A 20,376-nucleotide genomic window follows, 5' to 3' on the forward strand; every position below is an offset into this window, starting at 1 on the left:
ATTTAACCCCTTTAGTGTACTGTTGTGAATTCTGTGGCAGAGCTCCCTCTTGTGGTCACAAGTGGTACTTCGGCTGATTCTCTCTGTGAGTTTCCGTTGGTGGAGGAAAGTGGTACTGCGGCTTCTGAGTTTCCTTCCTCAGGTGATATGGTGAAGTCGTTAGGCGCTACCCTATTTAACTCCACCTGGTGCTTGGATCCTGGCTTCCAGTCAATGTTCTAGTGTTGGACCAGTTTCCTCCTGGATCGTTCCTGTGGCCTGCTGCTCTGCATAGCTAAGTTCCTCTTTGCTTTTTGTTTGCTTTTTTTTCCTTTCCAGCTTGTCAATTTGTTTTTTCTGCTTGCTGGAAGCTCTGGGACGCAGAGGGTGTACCTCCGTGCCGTTAGTTCGGTACGGAGGGTCTTTTTGCCCCCTTTGCGTGGATTTTGTAGGGTTTTGTGTTGACCGCAAAGTTACCTTTTCTATCCTCGCTCTGTTCAGGAAGTTGGGCCTCACTTTGCTAAATCTATTTCATCTCTACGTTTGTCTTTTCATCTTAACTCACAGTCATTATATGTGGGGGCTGCCTTTTCCTTTGGGGTATTTCTCTGAGGCAAGGTAGGCTTATTTTCTATATTCAGGCTAGCTAGTTTCTCAGGCCGTGCCGAGTTGCATAGGCAGCGTTAGGCGCAAGCCACGGCTGCCTCTAGTTGTGTTGGAGAGGATTAGGGATTGCGGTCAACAGAGTTCCCACGTCTCAGAGCTCGTTCTTATTTTTTGGGCTATTGCCAGGTCACTGTATGTGCACTGACCTCTATGTCCATTGTGGTACTGAATTACCAGCCATAACAGTACTGGAAGCCAAAAGTACTAATGATTCTCAATAGAGGGAAAAAAGAAGTTCTGAGACCATTTTTTTTCTTTGCACTGTGTTTTGCCTTTTTTTTTCCCCTAGACATTTGGGTGGTTCAGGACACAGGTGTAGCAATGGACATTAAAGGTCTGTCATCATGTGTGGATCAGCTCACGGCAAGAGTACAAAGTATTCAAGACTTTGTGGTTCAGAATTCTATGTTAGAACCGAGAATTCCTATTCCTGATTTGTTTTTTGGCGATAGAACTAAATTTCTGAGTTTCAAAAATAATTGCAAACTATTTCTGGCTTTGAAACCTCGTTCCTCTGGTGACCCAGGTCAACAAGTTAGGATCGTTATTTCTTTTTTACGTGGCGACCCTCAGGACTGGGCATTTTCTCTTGCGTCAGGAGATCCTGCATTAAGTAATATCGATGCGTTTTTCCTGGCGCTCGGATTGCTGTACGATGAGCCTAATTCTGTGGATCAGGCAGAGAAGAATTTGCTGGCTCTGTGTCAGGGTCAGGATGAAATAGAGGTATACTGTCAGAAATTTAGAAAGTGGTCCGTACTCACTCAGTGGAATGAAGGTGCGCTCGCAGCTATTTTCAGAAAAGGTCTCTCTGAAGCCCTTAAGGATGTCATGGTGGGATTTCCTATGCCTGCTAGTCTGAATGAGTCTGTCTTTGGCCATTCAGATCGGTCGACGCTTGCGCGAGCGTAAATCTGTGCACCATTTGGCGGTATTACCTGAGCTTAGACCTGAGCCTATGCAGTGCGATAGGACTTTGACCAGAGTTGAACGGCAAGAACACAGACGTCTGAATGGGCTGTGTTTCTACTGTGGTGATTCCACTCATGCTATCTCTGATTGTCCTAAGCGCACTAAGCGGTTCGCTAGGTCTGCCACCATTGGTACGGTACAGTCAAAATTTCTTCTGTCCGTTACCTTGATCTGCTCTTTGTCATCGTATTCTGTCATGGCATTTGTGGATTCAGGCGCTGCCCTGAATTTGATGGACTTGGAGTATGCTAGGCGTTGTGGGTTTTTCTTGGAGCCCTTGCAGTGTCCTATTCCATTGAGAGGAATTGATGCTACGCCTTTGGCCAAGAATAAGCCTCAGTACTGGACCCAGCTGACCATGTGCATGGCTCCTGCACATCAGGAGGTTATTTGCTTTCTGGTGTTGCATAATCTGCATGATGTGGTCGTGTTGGGGTTGCCATGGCTACAAGTCCATAATCCAGTATTAGATTGGAAATCCATGTCTGTGTCCAGCTGGGGTTGTCAGGGGGTACATGGTGATGTCCCATTTCTGACTATTTTGTCATCCACCCCTTCTGAGGTTCCTGAGTTTTTGTCTGATTACCGGGATCTATTTGATGAGCCCAAGTCCGATACCCTACCTCCGCATAGGGATTGTGATTGTGCTATCGATTTGATTCCTGGTAGTAAATTCCCAAAATGTCGACTGTTTAATTTATCTGTGCCTGAGCACGCCGCTATGCGGAGTTATGTGAAGGAGTCTTCGGAGAAGGGGCATATTCGCCCGTCATCGTCGCCTTTGGGAGCAGGGTTCTTTTTTGTAGCCAAGAAGGATGGTTCACTGAGACCTTGTATAGATTACCGCCTTCTGAATAAGATCACGGTTAAATTTCAGTACCCCTTGCCATTGTTTTCTGATTTGTTTGCTCGAATTAAGGGGGCTAGTTGGTTCACCAAGATAGATCTTCATGGTGCGTATAATCTTGTGCGTATTAAGCGAGGCGATGAGTGGAAAACTGCATTTAATACGCCCGAGGGCCATTTTGAGTATCTAGTAATGCCGTTCGGACTTGCCAATGCTCCATCAGTGTTTCAGTCCTTTATGCATGACATCTTCCGAGAGTACCTGGATAAATTCCTGATTGTTTACTTAGATGACATTTTGATCTTCTCGGATGATTGGGAGTCTCATGTGAAGCAGGTCAGAACGGTGTTTCAGGTCCTGCGTGCTAATTCTTTGTTTGTAAAGGGATCAAAGTGTCTCTTTGGTGTTCAGAAGGTTTCATTTCTGGGGTTCATCTTTTCCCCTTCTACTATCGAGATGGACCCTGTTAAGGTCCAAGCCATCCATAATTGGACTCAGCCGACATCTCTGAAAAGTCTGCAAAAGTTCCTGGGCTTTGCTAATTTTTATCGTCGCTTCATCTGCAATTTTTCTAGTATTGCTAAACCATTGACCGATTTGACCAAGAAAGGTGCTGATGTGGTCAATTGGTCTTCTGCTGCTGTGGAAGCTTTTCAAGAGTTGAAGCGTCGTTTTTCTTCTGCCCCTGTGTTGTGTCAGCCAGATGTTTCGCTTCCGTTCCAGGTCGAGGTTGATGCTTCTGAGATTGGAGCAGGGGCTGTTTTGTCGCAGAGAAGTTCTGATTGCTCGGTGATGAAACCATTTGCCTTCTTTTCCAGGAAGTTTTCGCCTGCTGAGCGAAATTATGATGTGGGCAATCGAGAGTTGCTGGCCATGAAGTGGGCATTCGAGGAGTGGCGTCATTGGCTTGAAGGAGCTAGGCATCGCGTGGTGGTCTTGACTGATCATAAGAACTTGACTTATCTCGAGTCCGCCAAGCAGTTGAATCCTAGACAAGCTCGTTGGTCGTTGTTTTTTGCCCGTTTTGACTTTATTTCATACCTTCCGGGCTCTAATAATGTGAAGGCGGATGCTCTGTCTAGGAGTTTTGTGCCCGACTCTTCGGGTGTATCTGAGCCGGCGGGTATCCTCAAAGAGGGAGTAATTTTGTCTGCCATCTCCCCTGATTTGCGGCGGGTGCTGCAGAAATTTCAGGCTAATAAACCTGATCGTTGCCCAGCGGAGAAACTGTTTGTCCCTGATAGGTGGACGAATAAAGTCATCTCTGAGATTTATTGTTCGGTGTTGGCTGGTCATCCTGGAATCTTTGGTACCAGAGAGTTAGTGGCTAGATCCTTTTGGTGGCCATCTCTGTCGCGGGATGTGCGTACTTTTGTGCAGTCCTGTGGGATTTGTGCTCGGGCTAAGCCCTGCTGTTCTCGTGCCAGTGGGTTGCTTTTGCCCTTGCCGGTCCCGAAGAGGCCTTGGACACATATCTCTATGGATTTTATTTCAGATCTTCCCGTCTCTCAAAAGATGTCAGTCATTTGGGTGGTCTGTGATCGCTTCTCTAAGATGGTCCATTTGGTACCCTTGTCTAAATTGCCTTCCTCCTCTGATTTGGTGCCATTGTTTTTCCAGCATGTGGTTCGTTTACATGGCATTCCAGAGAATATCGTTTCTGACAGAGGTTCCCAGTTTGTTTCGAGGTTTTGGCGAGCCTTTTGTGGTAGGATGGGCATTGACTTGTCTTTTTCCTCGGCTTTCCATCCTCAGACTAATGGCCAGACCGAACGAACCAATCAGACCTTGGAAACATATCTGAGATGCTTTGTTTCTGCTGATCAGGATGACTGGGTGTCCTTTTTGCCTTTGGCTGAGTTCGCCCTTAATAATCGGGCCAGCTCGGCTACCTTGGTTTCACCATTTTTCTGCAACTCTGGGTTCCATCCTCGTTTCTCTTCAGGGCAGGTTGAGTCTTCGGACTGTCCTGGTGTGGATACTGTGGTGGACAGGTTGCAGCAGATTTGGACTCATGTAGTGGACAATTTGACCTTGTCCCAGGAGAAGGCTCAACGTTTCGCTAATCGCAGACGCTGTGTGGGTCCCCGACTTCGGGTTGGGGACTTGGTTTGGTTATCTTCTCGTCATATTCCTATGAAGGTCTCCTCTCCTAAGTTTAAACCTCGTTTTATTGGTCCGTATAGGATTTCTGAGGTCCTTAATCCTGTGTCTTTTTTCGTCTGACCCTTCCAGATTCTTTTTCCATACATAACGTATTCCATAGGTCATTGTTGCGGAGATACGTGGCACCCGTGGTTCCATCTGTTGATCCTGCTGCCCCGGTTTTGGTGGAGGGGGAGTTGGAGTATATTGTGGAGAAGATTTTGGATTCTCGTGTTTCTAGACGGAAACTCCAGTATCTGGTTAAGTGGAAGGGTTATGCTCAGGAAGATAATTCCTGGGTCTTTGCCTCTGATGTCCATGCTCCCGATCTTGTTCGTGCCTTTCATATGGCTCATCCTGGTCGTCCTGGGAGCTCTGGTGAGGGTTCGGTGACCCCTCCTCAAGGGGGGGGGTACTGTTGTGAATTCTGTGGCAGAGCTCCCTCTTGTGGTCACAAGTGGTACTTCGGCTGATTCTCTCTGTGAGTTTCCGTTGGTGGAGGAAAGTGGTACTGCGGCTTCTGAGTTTCCTTCCTCAGGTGATATGGTGAAGTCGTTAGGTGCTACCCTATTTAACTCCACCTGGTGCTTGGATCCTGGCTTCCAGTCAATGTTCTAGTGTTGGACCAGTTTCCTCCTGGATCGTTCCTGTGGCCTGCTGCTCTGCATAGCTAAGTTCCTCTTTGCTTTTTGTTTGCTGTTTTTTCCTTTCCAACTTGTCAATTTGTTTATTCTGCTTGCTGGAAGCTCTGGGACGCAGAGGGTGTACCTCCGTGCCGTTAGTTCGGTACGGAGGGTCTTTTTGCCCCATTTGCGTGGATTTTGTAGGGTTTTGTGTTGACCGCAAAGTTACCTTTTCTATCCTCGCTCTGTTCAGGAAGTTGGGCCTCACTTTGCTAAATCTATTTCATCTCTACGCTTGTCTTTTCATCTTAACTCAGTCATTATATGTGGGGGCTGCCTTTTCCTTTGGGGTATTTCTCTGAGGCAAGGTAGGCTTATTTTCTATCTTCAGGCTAGCTAGTTTCTCAGGCCATGCCGAGTTGCATAGGCAGCGTTAGGCGCAATCCACGGCTGCCTCTAGTTGTGTTGGAGAGGATTAGGGATTACGGTCAACAGAGTTCCCACGTCTCAGAGCTCGTTCTTATTTTTTGGGTTATTGCCAGGTCACTGTATGTGCACTGACCTCTATGTCCATTGTGGTACTGAATTACCAGCCATAACAGTGTACTCATTAAAAAAAAAAAAAAAAAAAAAGTGGCAATTTAATCCGCTCTCCAAAAAAGAAATGAAATAAAATGCAATCAAAAAGACGAATGTAGATCAATATAGCATCACTGAAAACACCATCGTGTCCTGCAAAAACAAGCCACCATACAGCTCCGTCAGCGGAGAAATAAAAAAAAGTTCCAGCTCTCGGAATATAGTGATATGAAAATTTTGTTTTCTATAAAATTTGATTTTAATGTGTAAAAGCTGCAAAACATAAAATAAATTATATACAGTGGTTTGCAAAAGTATTTACTCTTTTGGCTTTTTAGCGATTTTGATAAATTACAACCTGTGTTTTAAATATTTTTGTAATCCGATTTTTATTATTTTCTTCATAGTGAATGGAAGCAAGGTTGCTAAATTAGATGATTCAGTCTGCTACTTTCCAGCATCCAGGGTTCCCCAACAATATATTTGTCTGGGGACTATTGCTAACACTACCCACCTAATGCACATTTTTATTGCCCTAGTTGGACAGGTGTTTATTGTTAACAGTATGTACTAATTACAGCCATCTATCTCACTCTAATTGGCACAAGTGCCCTTTTTTGCTGTTATTTGAAGGTTTCAAACATAACTTTATCATTAATTTCTTTATGGTAATATAGCTGTTTAGTGCAATAGATAACAGTTATCACCTTACGGGTGTCCCAAAGGCCCCATTTCACTGTCGGCAGCATCCAGCTTATTCTATTTCCCGTCCACCCACTAAAACAATGTTTTGAGCTCTATGCCATATCTTTTTCACTAAACCGTCTGAAGTGAGAAAAATATAGACATACATTTAAATTTATGGTATCAAACCTCTAAAGGTTGGCATGTGTGTATGTGTGTGCTATCTATATATATATATATATATATATATATATATATATATATATATATATATATATATATATATATATATATATATAATGTGTGTGTGTGTATTCATCCCTTTAGCGATGAAGGAGCACCTATCAATTTTTGGTGCAAGCAATTACCTTCAAAAGTCACATCCTTATTGAAAGGAAAGTCCACCTGTGTGCAATCTAAGTGTCACATGGTCTGTCAGTATACACAGTGGGTACGGAAAGTATTCATACCCCTTTAAATTTATCACTCTGTTTCATTGCAGCCATTTGGTGAATTCAAAAAAGTTCATTTTTTTTTCTCAGTAATGTACACTCTGCATCCCATCTTGACTGAAAAAAACAGAAATGTAGTAATTTTTGTAAATATATTAAAAAAGAAAATCTGAAATATCACATGGTCATAAGTTTTCAGACCCTTTGCTCAGTATTGAGTAGAAGCACCCTTTAGAGCTAGTACAGCCATGAGTCTTTTTGGGAATGATGCAACAAGTTTTTCACATTTGGATTTTGGGATCCTCTGCCATTCTTCCTTGCAAATCCTCTCCAGTTCCATCAGGTTGGATGGTGAACGTTGGTGGACAGCCATTTTCAGGTCTCTCCAGAGATGCTCATTTGGGTTTAGGTCAGGGCTCTGGCTGGGCCAGTCAAGAATGGTCACAGAGTTGTTCTGAAGCCACTCTTTTGTTATTTTAGCTGTGTGCTTAGGATCATTGTCTTGTTGGAATGTGAACCTTCAGCCAAGTCTGAGGTCCAGAGCACTCTGGAAGAGGTTTTCATCCAGGATATCTCTGTACTTGGCCGCATTCATGTTTCCTTCAATGACAACCAGTCGTCCTGTCCCAGCAGCTGAAAAACACCCCCATAGCATGATGCTGCCACCACCATATTTCACTGTTGGGATTTTATTGGGCAGGTGATGAGCAATGCCAGGTTTTCCCGTCTCCCATGACCGCACACCTGAGAGAGGGATCCGCCCAGTCGGGACAGGAAACCTACTGAAATAAAAGGGCGGTACCTCTCCCTCGCTTCAGTTGGGTTTCCTGTCCTGATGGGAACCCTTGTGCTGGAATCACGGCGGTATTTTTTATTTTTATTTTTTCTGTTGATTGAAGATCCACTTACCCACTCCCGTCCCGGCTCTTGAAGCGCAGGCAGGGCGCCTGTATGTCGGCCTTCGGGATGCTGGTAGCGCCGTCCGCAGATCCTTCGGGCTCTTGCGGGCGTCGGTCCAGCGCAGTCCAGAACTCTGGGGGCCATTCTGCGTCTGCCACGCCGCTCTCTCCCCCTCTGCTGGGCGACTTCCGGGCGCGCGGCTGGCGTTCAGCGCAAGGCACGCTGGGAATGGGCGTGCCTGCGTGACGTCAGAGAGGCGCGCCGGATCCAAGATGGCGGCGCCCATGCAATGAAACGCCGGTAACATTACACACTTCCCGGCGGTGTACAGGAGGGGGAGAGGAGCAAAATGATTACCGGAAGAGGCGGGGAGCACTGTGGAAGACCCCTTATTAGGGGGGTGGCTGCACGGATCGCTGCTCATCTTCATACAGATTCCAGAGATGGAGGATCGTATGGAGGAGCAGCAGCAGCAAGAGCCCTTATCAGGTGATGCACCAGCTCACCAACGTGCTAAGAAGAATAGCCGCTCAAGTGGAAGGAGCAGCAATCGTCCTAGTCGGACGTCTCAGGAATCTTCAGCCTCCAGGAGGAACGTTCCCCGTGCTCCTAGTCCGCCTCGGAATCCGGTACCCTTTATGGTCAGCGGGTGGTGAGTGATCTACGTGAATGTCACCCTGGTGGTAATGGGCTACATTTTCTGTTTTACTTGGCAGGCGCCGAGGAAGGCTAGCTCCAAGGCAAAGAATAAGGAATGTGCCCTCTGTAGAGTTCCATTGGTGGTCCAGTGGCAGAAAAGTCTTTGTGTAGATTGCATCCAAAAGACTATCCAGGAAGAGACCCCTGACTTTGCCTCTAGCCTTAGAGCAATAATCAGAGCCGAAGTACAAGACTCTGTAAAAGCAGCCCTTAAGAAAAAGGGTAGTAAACACCCAGAACCAGTTTCGGCTTCTGAGGTGTCTCTTTCTGACGAAGAAGGTCAGGAGGAACCGTTATCTCCCTGCTCCTCTTCCCCTAAGTCCTCTGGCTCCTCTTCTGATAGTGATGTTGGGGGCCGTCCGTGCTTTCTTACCGAGAACACGGACAAACTAGTAAAAGCCGTTAGAGCTTCGATGGGCCTAAAAGATGAGAAAGCGGCCAAGTCCCTGGAGGACATAATGTTTGGGGGTTTAGAGGAAAAGAGAAAGTGCACCTTTCCAGTTAATTCCAGAGAAAAGGCCCTTATAGAAAAGGAGTGGAGGAAGCCAGAAAAATCGGGTAATCTACCCTCGGCTTCTAAAAGACGTTACCCCTTTGAGGACAAAGATTCAGAGACATGAGATAAAGTTCCGAAAATTGATGGTGCGGTTGCTAGATCGTCTAAAAAATTATCCCTTCCCTTAGACTCTGGCGTGTTAAGGGATCCCTTAGACAAAAAAGCGGATGGGTGCCTAAGGCACACCTGGGAAGCGACCGCAGGGGGCTTAAAACCAGCAATCGCAGGGACCTGTGTCTCTCGCTCCCTTATTGTCTGGCTACAGCAGATAGAGGAACAACTGAAGTCTAAAACCCCAAGGGATGAAATTTTAATGAATGTAACTTTGGCTAAAGGTGCAGCTGCCTTTGTAGCGGATTCTTCAGCAGACTCCGTAAGGCTGGCAGCTAGGGCCGCAAGTTTATCTAACGCGGCTAGACGTGCTCTCTGGTTGAAGGGGTGCCCGGGTGATTTACCTTCAAAAAATAGACTCTGTTCTATACCGTGTGACGGCCATTTCCTCTTCGGTCAAAAGTTAGAAGACATTTTAGAGAAAGCAGGAGATTGAAAAAAGGGGATTTCCTCGTTTTCCTGTGGACTTTAGAAGGCCTTATTTTCGGAGGGGCAAATTTAGTAGGGGCCGCCCCCCGGGAGATAGAAGAAATTGGGACTCCAGAGACAGGAGGGGATCTGGATATATGTTTAAAGGTCCCTCAACATCTGCAAAAAAGCCCTCCCAATGACGCCAGGCCGGAGGTGGGGGGAAGGCTTTCATCTTTTCTCTCAGCTTGAGTAAACATCTCCCCCAGTCATTGGACTCTAAAGGTCATCAAACACGGCCTAAAAATAGATTTGGTTTTTCCACCGCGACAAACTTTTGTTTTAACACCCCAAAGAAAAACCCCGGAGGAGCAGCTAGCCTTGGAGGCAGAGTTACTGAAGCTGGTATCAAAACGGGTTCTGGTGGAAGTCCCGGGGGAAGAGCAGGGAAAAGGTTTTTACTCCCCTCTTTTTTTGATACGAAAACCGGACGGGTCTCTGAGAACCATGTCAATTTAAAAAATCCAAATCGGTCAGTAGTAAACTGCTCCTTCAAAATGGAGACGGTGAATACGGCGATAAAACTCTTGTTCCCAGGTTGCTTCATGGCAGCCATAGACCTAAAGGACGCGTACTACCACGTCCCAATTCATCAAGACTACCAAAAATTCCTAAGAGTGGCGGTTTATGTCCAAGGTTGTCTCAGGCACTATCAATATGCTGCCCTACCATTCGGCCTATCCATAGCACCGAGAATTTTTACCAAGCTAATGTCAGAGGTCATGTCCTTTCTCCGCTCTCTGAACGTGGTTATAGTTCCGTATCTGGACGACTTCCTTATAATAGGGAACTCGGCAGCACATTGCCTGGAGCAAATAAAACAAGTCATAACAACGCTAGAGCGGTTGGGGTGGAAAATAAATCTTGCCAAGTCGAGGTTGACGCCGGAGCTAGTTCAGTCCTTTCTGGGCTTAGTTCTGGACTCCAGGCGTCAGCTTTGTCTCCTACTAGAAAACAAGCTGGTCAAAATTCAAAATCTTGTGGAGTCAGCAATTCATCCCCCCGTAATGACGTTGAGAAAGGCATTGTCCCTGTTGGGGTCTCTGACGTCCTGTATACCCACAGTAAGATGGGCACAGTTCCATCTAAGACCGTTACAGTGGGAGGTCCTGTCAGCACAAAGGTGGTTAAAAGGGCATTTAGAGGGGAAGCTACGCCTTTCATTAGAGGTAACGGATTCCCTAAAATGGTGGGCCGTGAGAGATCATTTGGCGTCGGGGGTCCAGTGGATAACTCCGATAGATCAGATCATCACCACAGATGCAAGCGGTTCAGGATGGGGGGCTCATTTAGGGACTCTCTCAGTTCAGGGATCTTGGTCCCAATTAGAAGCACAACAGGCGTCAAACCTAAGAGAGTTATGGGCTGTAGAAAGAGCTGTAAAACATTTCCTTCCCATCCTTCAAGGTCACCATACCAAGGTCATGTCAGACAATCACGCAGTGGTTGCGTATATCAACCACCAAGGGGGGACGAGATCCCCTTCCCTGATGAAGTCAGCGTCTGTCCTCTTACAACTAGCGGAGCACCGCCTATTATCCCTCTGGGCTCTCCACATAAAGGAAGTCAAGAATACGAAAGCAGACTACCTAAGTCGCAAGACACTGAAACAAGGAGAGTGGTCGTTGAATCCCCAGGTGTTTCAACAGATAGTGCAGGCTTGGGGCTTACCTGTAATAGATTTATTTGCCACCCTAAACAACAGGAAAGTAGAGAGTTTCTGTTCATTAGACCCGAGAGAGAAACCCTTCGCGTTAGATGCTCTCCAAATACAATGGAATTTCAGTCTCGCGTATGTGTTTCCACCAATAGCGATGATTCCGACAGTGGTAAGGAAGATCAGAATGGAGCAGGCGAGAGTAATTTTGATTGCTCCATTTTGGCCAAAAAGACCTTGGTTCTCCCTCATGAGACAAATGTCAGTGACCGATCCATGGATTCTGACAGAAATTCCGGACCTGCTTACTCAGGGTCCAATATGCCACTCTCAAGTGAAGGGCTTCCATCTTACAGCCTGGAATTTGAGAGGGCATTACTGAGTAGGCAGGGTTTTTCACCAGGGTTAGTCTCCACCCTGTTGAAAAGTAGAAAGCCAGTTACATCGAGGATATATGGCAGAACATGGAAAAAGTTTCTGGATTTTTCAGGGCAACCTTTGGGGGACAAGGCTCCTGTAGGTACTATTTTAGAGTTTTTACAGGCGGGTTTACAACTAGGGTTGGCAACTAATACGCTCAAGGTACAAGTGTCGGCATTAGGAGCCTTGTATAATTGTAATCTGGCCTCCAATAGATGGGTGTCCCGCTTTATAAAATCCTGTAGTAGATCTAGACCAGTGGTAATTCAGCGGGTTCCTCCATGGGATTTGAATCTGGTGTTAGAGGCTCTGACTAGTGATCCATTTGAACCTTTGCAGGAGTCATCAATAAAAATACTTACTCTTAAGACAGTACTTCTGGTAGCGTTAACATCAGCCCGTAGGGTGAGTGACTTGCAAGCCCTGTCTATCTCCCCTCCTTACATGCAGATATTTGATGACCGAGTAGTGCTCAGACCAGATCCGGCATATCTGCCGAAAGTAGTACTTAAATTCCATAGGAGTCAAGAAATTGTTACCCTCTTTTTGTGATACTCCCAAGAACCCAGGGGAAGAGAAATTTCATACACTGGATGTAAGAAGAGCTATTTTGCAGTATATATCTCTGACTAGTCAGTGGAGGAAGGATCAGTCCCTATTTATAGCTTTCCAGGGTAGCAGGAAGGGATATGGGGTATCCAAGGGTACTATTGCTAGGTGGATTAGGGAGGCCATTTCCTTGTCCTATGCTTCTCGTGGTGCCCCGATCCCTGAAGGCATCAAGGCTCACTCCACCAGAGCTGTGGCTACTTCCTGGGCAGAAAAAGTAGAGGTATCGATTGATCAGATTTGTAAGGCCGCTACCTGGTCCTCACCGTCTACCTTCTTTAGACACTACCGGCTAGATCTATCCTCCTCAACTGACCTTACCTTTGGTAGAAGGGTGCTGCAAGCGGTGGTCCCTCCCTAAGGTGTTTCTTCTCCAAAAATCTCTCAGGTGTGCTGTCATGGGAGACGGGAAAACACCAAGGTTACTTACTGGTAGCCGGTTTTTCCGGAGCCCATGACAGCACCTGTATATTCCCTCCCTTCTTTTTTTTCACCCTTTTGGTGCGCACTTTTTAGCTGGGTGTTATTTGTTATTATAATGTGGTGGTAGATTGCCATGTGTACTAACCAAGGGGGCCTCTCATGCTCTGAAAACCAACTGAAGCGAGGGAGAGGTACCGCCCTTTTATTTCAGTAGGTTTCCTGTCCCGACTGGGCGGATCCCTCTCTCAGGTGTGCTGTCATGGGCTCCGGAAAAACCGGCTACCAGTAAGTAACCTTGGTGTTTTCTCCACATATACCACACAAACTGCACTATGTCCCGGAACACAGCAAAATACTTCCGGGACATAGTGTGGCTGCGCATGCGCACTAATGCTTTTTGGCTTTGCCCGCAGTTGGGCAAAGCATACTGCGCGTGCGCAAGGCAAGATTGCTTTGCGCACGCGTGAACTACGGAGGAAACAGACTTATATTCAAGATAATATTGTGACCAGCGAGAAAGGAAGGGGTGCATGAAAGGAGAGAAAACACCACCCATCGGACCGGACAGAGAGCCCGCCAAATTCAGGTGACAGAGTACCTTTAATAAGAGAGGCAGCACAGAGACCAAAGGTAACCCTGAAGAAGCTGCAAAGTCCACAAGTGGAGACTGGAATATCTGTCCATATAACCATAGAGGTGGACTGTTTGTAAGAGGGGGAAGAAAAAATCCTTTACTTACACACACACACACACACACACACACAAATTGTAAGGGTCATTTTGAGTTTGCCAAAATACATGTGGGAGACTGCCCAAATGTATGGTGGAAGGTGCTGTGGTCAAATGAGATCAAAATTGAATTTTTTGGCTACCAAGATAAACTGTGTCTGGCGCCAAACTAACCATCCCCTCTGTGAAACGTGGTGGCAGCATCATGCTTTGGTGATGTTTTTTGGCAGGAGCGACAGGGAAAATTTGTTTGAATCGAGGGGAAGATGGATGGTGTGAAATAAAGCAATACATATTCTTGAGCAACACCTGTTTCAGTTTGTCAGTGATTTAAGACTGGGACGGAGGTTCACCTTCCAGCAAGACAATGACCCAAAGCATACTTCTAAAGCAACCCTCAAGTGGTTTAAGGGAAAACATGTAAATGTTTTGGAGTGGCCTAGTCAAAGCCCAGACCTTAATCCAATTGAGAATCTGTGGTCAGCCTTGAAGATTACTGTTCACCAGAGGAAATCATCTAACTTGAAGGAGCTGGAGTAGTTTTGTCTTGAGTAATGCACAAAAATGCAAGTGGCAAGATGTGGATCATAGAGGGTATATGCCCACTAGCACGAATTGCTGCGTCAAAACCGCAACAGCCAGATGTTACATCATAGTGGTCTTTCAGGTCCTCAGCATGATAATTTATTTTATGGAGACTATAGAATTTTCACTAATATAATGTATTGAATGCAGTAAATCTGCATGGTTCAGTGAACAAATGTGGGTTCACCTGCATTCAGTAGAACTCAGCATTTTGGACGAAGCGATAATACACTGCTTCCAAAGCACTGCTGCTTCCTGTGTCTCCTAAAGGTACCTTCACACTAAACGATATCGCTAGCGATCCGTGACGTTGCAGCGTCCTCGCTAGCGATATCGTTCGTGTGACACGCAGCAGCGATCAGAATCCTGCTGTGATGTCGTTGGTCGGGGCTAGAGGGCCAGCACTTTCTTTGGTCGCTGGACTCCCTGCAGACATCGCTGAATCGGCGTGTGTGACACCGATTCAGCGATGTCTTCACTGGTAACCAGGGTACACATCGGGTTACTAAGCGCAGGGCCGCGCTTAGTAACCCGATGTTTACCCTGGATACCATCCTAAAAGTAAAAAAAACAAACGCTTCATACTTACCTACCGCTGTCTGTCCCCGACGCTGTGCTTTCCTGCACTCACTGTGAGCACAGCGGCCGGAAAGCAGAGCGGTGACGTCACCGCTCTGCTTTCCGGCCGCTGTGCTCACAGCCAGTACAGAGAAGCACAGCGCCGGGGACAGACAGCGGAAGGTAAGTATGAAGCGTTTGTTTTTTTTACTTTTAGGATGGTATCCAGGGTAAACATCGGGTTACTAAGCGCGGCCCTGCGCATAGTAACCCGATGTTTACCCTGGTTACCGGCATCGTTGGTCGCTGGAGAGCGGTCTGTGTGACAGCTCTCCAGCGACCAAACAGCGACGCTGCAGCGATCCGGATCGTCGTCTGGATCGCTGCAGCGTCGTTTAGTGTGAAGGTACCTTTAGTCAGAGACTTATCCAAAGAGACTTGTAACTGTAATTGCCACAAAAGGAGGTACTACAAGGTACTGACTTTAAAGGGGTTGGTTATGTACACTGAAGTTTTCAGCCAATTTCTCCTGTTTGTTGTTTGCTTCTCAGTAAAAAGAAAACTAAATATTCACAGTTGTAGGCATGCTCTTTATATAAACTGATGCATACCCAAAATAAAAAGTTAAATTTCTGGTTGTGAGGTAGCAAAACCCGAAAAAATGCCAAGCTGGTGAATATTTTCGCAAGCCACTGTAAATGTGGTATCACTGTAATCGTACTGACGTAAAGAATAAAGCTGCCTTCTCATTTTTACCATATGGTGAAAGGCATTAAAAAAATTGCCTTGGTTTTGTTCATTCTGTCTCCTGCAAATCAGAATAGAAAGCGATTTAAAAAAAAGTAGTGTATGCACGAAAATGGTACTAATAAAACTGTCAACTCGTTTACTAAAATAAACACTATAAAACTAGTATAGCTGTAATCGCACCAACCCAAAGAATAAGGCCGTCTTATCACTTATACCGAACGAGCAACGGCGTAAAAAATAAATAAAAGCAATTCACCTGTGCTTGATTGATTTGTTCATTCTGCCTCCCAAAGATCGCAGTAAGGCTGCCATCACACTAGCAGTATTTGGTCAGTATTTTACATCAGTATTTGTAGCCAAAACCAGGAGTGGAACAATCAGAGGAAAAGTATAATAGAAACATACGCACCACTTCTGCATTTATCACCCACTCCTGGTTTTGGCTTACAAATACTGATGTAAAATACTGACCAAATACTGATAGTGTGACGGCAGCCTTACGCTCAGTGCACATTTATCCTGCGCTCTACGCTGATGGCTTACACTGAGGTTTTTATGTAAATCTCTGAAATACATGATTCAGACTGAACACCCGCCAAAAGATTCAATATAAGGCAAAAGGGGACACTGCACGCCATCTGGCCTATGATCCGGCATTGTCTGTCTTTTTAGGTATGATTGTCGTTGTGAATCTCCAGTGAATGCCCTTTCATGGCCAGCGTTCATAGATCGTGATTCTTGGTATACATAGCTGTTGTGAATTCTGCTCTTGGGTTCCCTCCAGTGGTTGTTGGTGGGAATGCAGTTGTCTCTGACTCGCAGTCCTGGCCAGGTGTATCGGATAATTACAATCCTGACTGGGATATTTAGGTGTGCAGGATCCTTTAGCCCCTGCCAGTTGTCAATGTTTCTCTGGAAGTGTTGGATCTCTGCCTGGCCTCTCCTGCTTATCTGCCAGTTCAGCAAAGAGAAGTGTATGTTTCTTTTCCTGTGGCACACATGCAGTGTGCTTATTTTCAGTACTGTTCGTTTGTTTTTCTTTTGTCCAGATTAGACTGTGCCTGTGTTTTCTCAGTCTGGTTGGTTTCACTGGAGTTGCAGATTTACGCTCCTACATCTTTTAGTAGATGTAGGAAGTTTTTTGTATATTCTGCTGTGGATTTTTTGAAGGGTTTTAATACTGACCGCACAGAACTCTGTCCTATCTAGCTAGAGTGGCCTCCTGTGCTAAATCCTGTTTTTTCTGCCTGTGTATGTTTTTTCCTCTCCGACTCACCACCAATATTTGTGGGGAGCTGTCTATCCTTTGGGGATTTTCTCTGAGGCAAGACAGTATTCCGATTTCCATCTTTAGGGGTATTTAGTCCTCCGGCTGTGACGAGGTGTCTAGGTGTGTTGGGTACACTCCACGGCTACTTCTAGTTGCGGTGTTAAGTTCAGGTTTGCGGTCAGTATAGTGGCCACTTTCTCCAGTGAAAGTTCTCATGCAGCTCCAAGGTCACCGGATCATAACACATAGCAGTGCTGAATCCCTGCTGTTTATAGCACAGGCAATCTGACGATTTCAGCTTCAAGTCTCCTTAAACCAAGTAAAAAGTGTGGGGGGAAGGAATTTTTTAAAAATATGGAAAAAAACAAAAAAGCACATGTTCAAATCGCCCCCTTTTTTACCCCACTGAAAATAAAACAATAAAAAATACATTTAGAATTGCTGGGATCAGAAATGTCCGATCTATCAAAATATAAAATAAATTAATTCCACTGGTAAATATCGCAAGGAGAAAACAAATCAAAACACCAGAATTGCGTGTTTTTGGCTACAGAAAATTGTAATGAAATGCTGCAAGTGGTGATCAAAGCATCATATCTACCACAAAATGGTATCAGTAAAATCGTCGCTTCTGGTTGCAGAATATAAACTCTCTCTCAGCCCACATCCCGAAAAATGAATTCGCTATGGGTCTGACAAAATATACATGTTTGCTATCTATGTACTCAAACTCATCTGGGGAATCCTATTGCCAGGTAATTTTAACCATTTAGTGATCATGATAAGTAAAAACAATTGTGGAATTGCACTTTTTTTGCAATTTCAACGCACTTGGATTTTTGTTTTTGTTCTCCAGTACACTCTATATATTAAAATGAATGGTGTTTTTCAGAAGTACAACTCGTCCCATAGAAAGCTGTCCCTCATATGGCCATATGGCAAAAACAATAAAAAAAAAATTATGGCTCTTGGATGAAGGAGAGAAACAAAATGAAAACGGAAAATCGCCAGGTAGTGAAGGAGTTAATGGATCTGCAGGGGAGTGACTTGTACACATATTGCTGGAGTGATGTATAATAAGAGAGCTTAAATGTGGTGGTTTTAATTTATATGGGGGAAAACCTGGTTTCCCTTTAATGAACGCATTATTAATCCATTCCAGAAGCTAACTAAGATCCGAAAATAAAGAACAGAGGTTGTGTTCGTATACGCTCTTGTTACCTTTGTGCTGTGTATGGTTTATGGGAATTGCAGCTATTTTGTTATTGTCTTTTATTTTCCCCTCATTAGATCAAAACTGCAGCAGCAACTTACCTATGCAGAGCAAATTAAAAAAGAAAAGCTTGGAGAAGTAGACTTAAAACAGGTAACTAAGGTTCTACCACGCAAATTCTTAATGTTGAAAAACTGAGCAAGATGATTCAAGAGCAAGATTTCTGTTTTATTTTAAAAGAGAAACTGGACCCCAAAAGTTATTGTACAATTTTTCCTGAGTACGCCAATACCCCATATGTGGGGGGGAACCACTGTTTGGGCGCACAACAGGGCTCGGAAGGGAAGGAGCGCCATTTCACTTTTTCAATGAAAAATTGGCTCCAATCTTTAGCGAACAACATGTTCCCTGTGTGCCTAAACATTGGAGCTCCCCACAAATGACCCCATTGTGGAAACTAGACCCCCCAAGGAACTTATCTAGATGCATAGTGAGCACTTAGAACCCCCAAGTGCTTCACAAATTGATCCGTAAAAATGAAAAAGTACTTTTTTTTCACAAATTTCTTTTAGCCACAATTTGTTCATTTCCACATGGACAACAGGATAAAATGGATCCTAAAATTTATTGTGCAATTTCTCCTGAGTACACTGATACCTCACCTCACATGTGGGGGTAAACCACTGTTTGGGCACACAGCAGAGCTCAGAAGGGAAGGAGCGCCATTTGACTTTTTGAAAGAAAAATAAGCTATAAATCGTTAGCGGACACCATGTCGCGTTTGGAGAGCCCCTGTGTGCCTAAACATTGGAGCTCCCCCACATGTGACCCCATTTTGGAAACTAGACCCCCCAGGGAACTTATCTAGATATGTGTTGAGCACTTTGAACCCCCAAGTGCTTCACAGAAGTTTACAACGCAGAGCCGTGAAAATAAAAATAATTTTTCTTTCCTCAATAATTATGCTTTAGCAAGCAATTTTTTATTTTCACAAGGGTAACAGGAGAAATTGGACCCCAATAATTGTTGCCCAGTTCTGAGTATGCTGGTACCCCATATGTGGGGGTAAACCACTGTGTGGGCGCACGTCGGGGCTCAGAAGTGAGCGAGCACCATTTGACTTTTTGAACGCAAGATTGGCTGGAATCAATGGTGGCGCCATGTTGCGTTTGGAGACCCCTGATGTGCCATAACCATAACCCTAACCACAAGCCTAATCTTAACCCTATTTCCAACCCTAGCCCTAATTCCAGCCCTAACTCTAATTCCATCCCTAAGGCTATGTGCCCACGTTGCGGATTCGTGTGAGATTTTTCCGCATCATTTTTGAAAAATCCGCAGGTAAAAGCCACTGCGTTTTACCTGCGGATTTCCAGTGGTTTTTGTGCGGATTTCACCTGCGGATTCCTATTGAGGAACAGGTGTAAAATGCTGCAGAATCCGCACAAAGAATTGACATGCTGCGGAAAATACAACACAGCGTTTCCGCGCTGGATTTTCCGCACCATGGGCACAGCGGATTTGGTTTTTCCTAATTTTACATGGTACTGTAAACCTGATGGAAAACTGCTACGAATCCGCAGCAGCCAAATCCGCACCGTGTACACATAGCCTAATTCTAACCCTAACCCTAGTTCTAACCCTAACCCTAGTGGAAAAAATATTTATATATTTTCTTTATTTTATTATTGTCCCTACCTATCGGGGTGTTAAAGGGGGGGTTCATTTACTCTTTTTTTTATTTTGATCACTGTGATAGGTTTTATCACAGTGATCAAAATGTACCTGGAACGAATCTGCCGGCCATTTTGGAAGATGGCGGCGCCCATGGAGAAGAGGCCACTGTTCATGTGACCCCTGACTCCTCCCCTTCTGTGACCTCATCACAGGTCCTGTGCGCATAGAACAGGTAGGTGTGTGTGTGTGTGTGTGTGTGTGTGTCAGGTGTAAGCAGCACATCACTCACCAGCTGCTGCCTTCCATCTCTCCAGCTTCAGTCAGTGACACGCCCAGCCCTTCTGCTAGGTCACATGTCATTCACGGACACGCCCACTTGCCGCACACTGCTGAAAGTCTGGGGAAGCTGTGGGCGTGGCCAGCAGGATGCGTGCGTGACTTGTCTCCTTTGTTTCCCCTGCTACTTGTTTGCTGGACTGGGCGGGCCCTGAAAACACTGTGGGCCCCGTCGCAGTCGCGACCTGCGACCGCAGTTGTTACGCCCCTGCATACTACATAGACTACGCGGAGCCCACCAGTCTAGAATCTTCTGGTGGACCCAACCATTGAATAGAAGGTGTGACCCCTACCCCCCTTCATGGGCGGATCCCAGGAGCTCAGACAATCCATTCTTAGTTTGAGATCAGATGTGAGTTGATCCTTGAAGGAGAAGGAGTGGGGATCCTTAGCTGAGGCAAGACCCCACGTCCAGCTGTGACTGCGGAAGCGAACGGGGCGAGACTTGAGCTGAGGACATATCTCGTC

General features: G+C 45.5%; 1 protein-coding gene across 2 annotated transcripts in view; it reads left to right on the forward strand.

Moving 5' to 3' along the window:
• CEP83 (centrosomal protein 83) overlaps nucleotides 1-20,376 on the forward strand; it is a 117,663-nt gene that overhangs the window by 47,892 nt on the left and 49,395 nt on the right. For both annotated transcript variants that reach the window (XM_069764350.1, XM_069764351.1), the window contains exon 11: nucleotides 17,973-18,048. In XM_069764350.1, the coding sequence (XP_069620451.1) occupies nucleotides 17,973-18,048 (76 nt within the window). The remainder of the gene's footprint in view (nucleotides 1-17,972; nucleotides 18,049-20,376) is intronic.

Source organism: Ranitomeya imitator, chromosome 4 (genome assembly GCF_032444005.1).
Source record: "Ranitomeya imitator isolate aRanImi1 chromosome 4, aRanImi1.pri, whole genome shotgun sequence".
Taxonomy (NCBI): domain Eukaryota; kingdom Metazoa; phylum Chordata; class Amphibia; order Anura; family Dendrobatidae; genus Ranitomeya; species Ranitomeya imitator.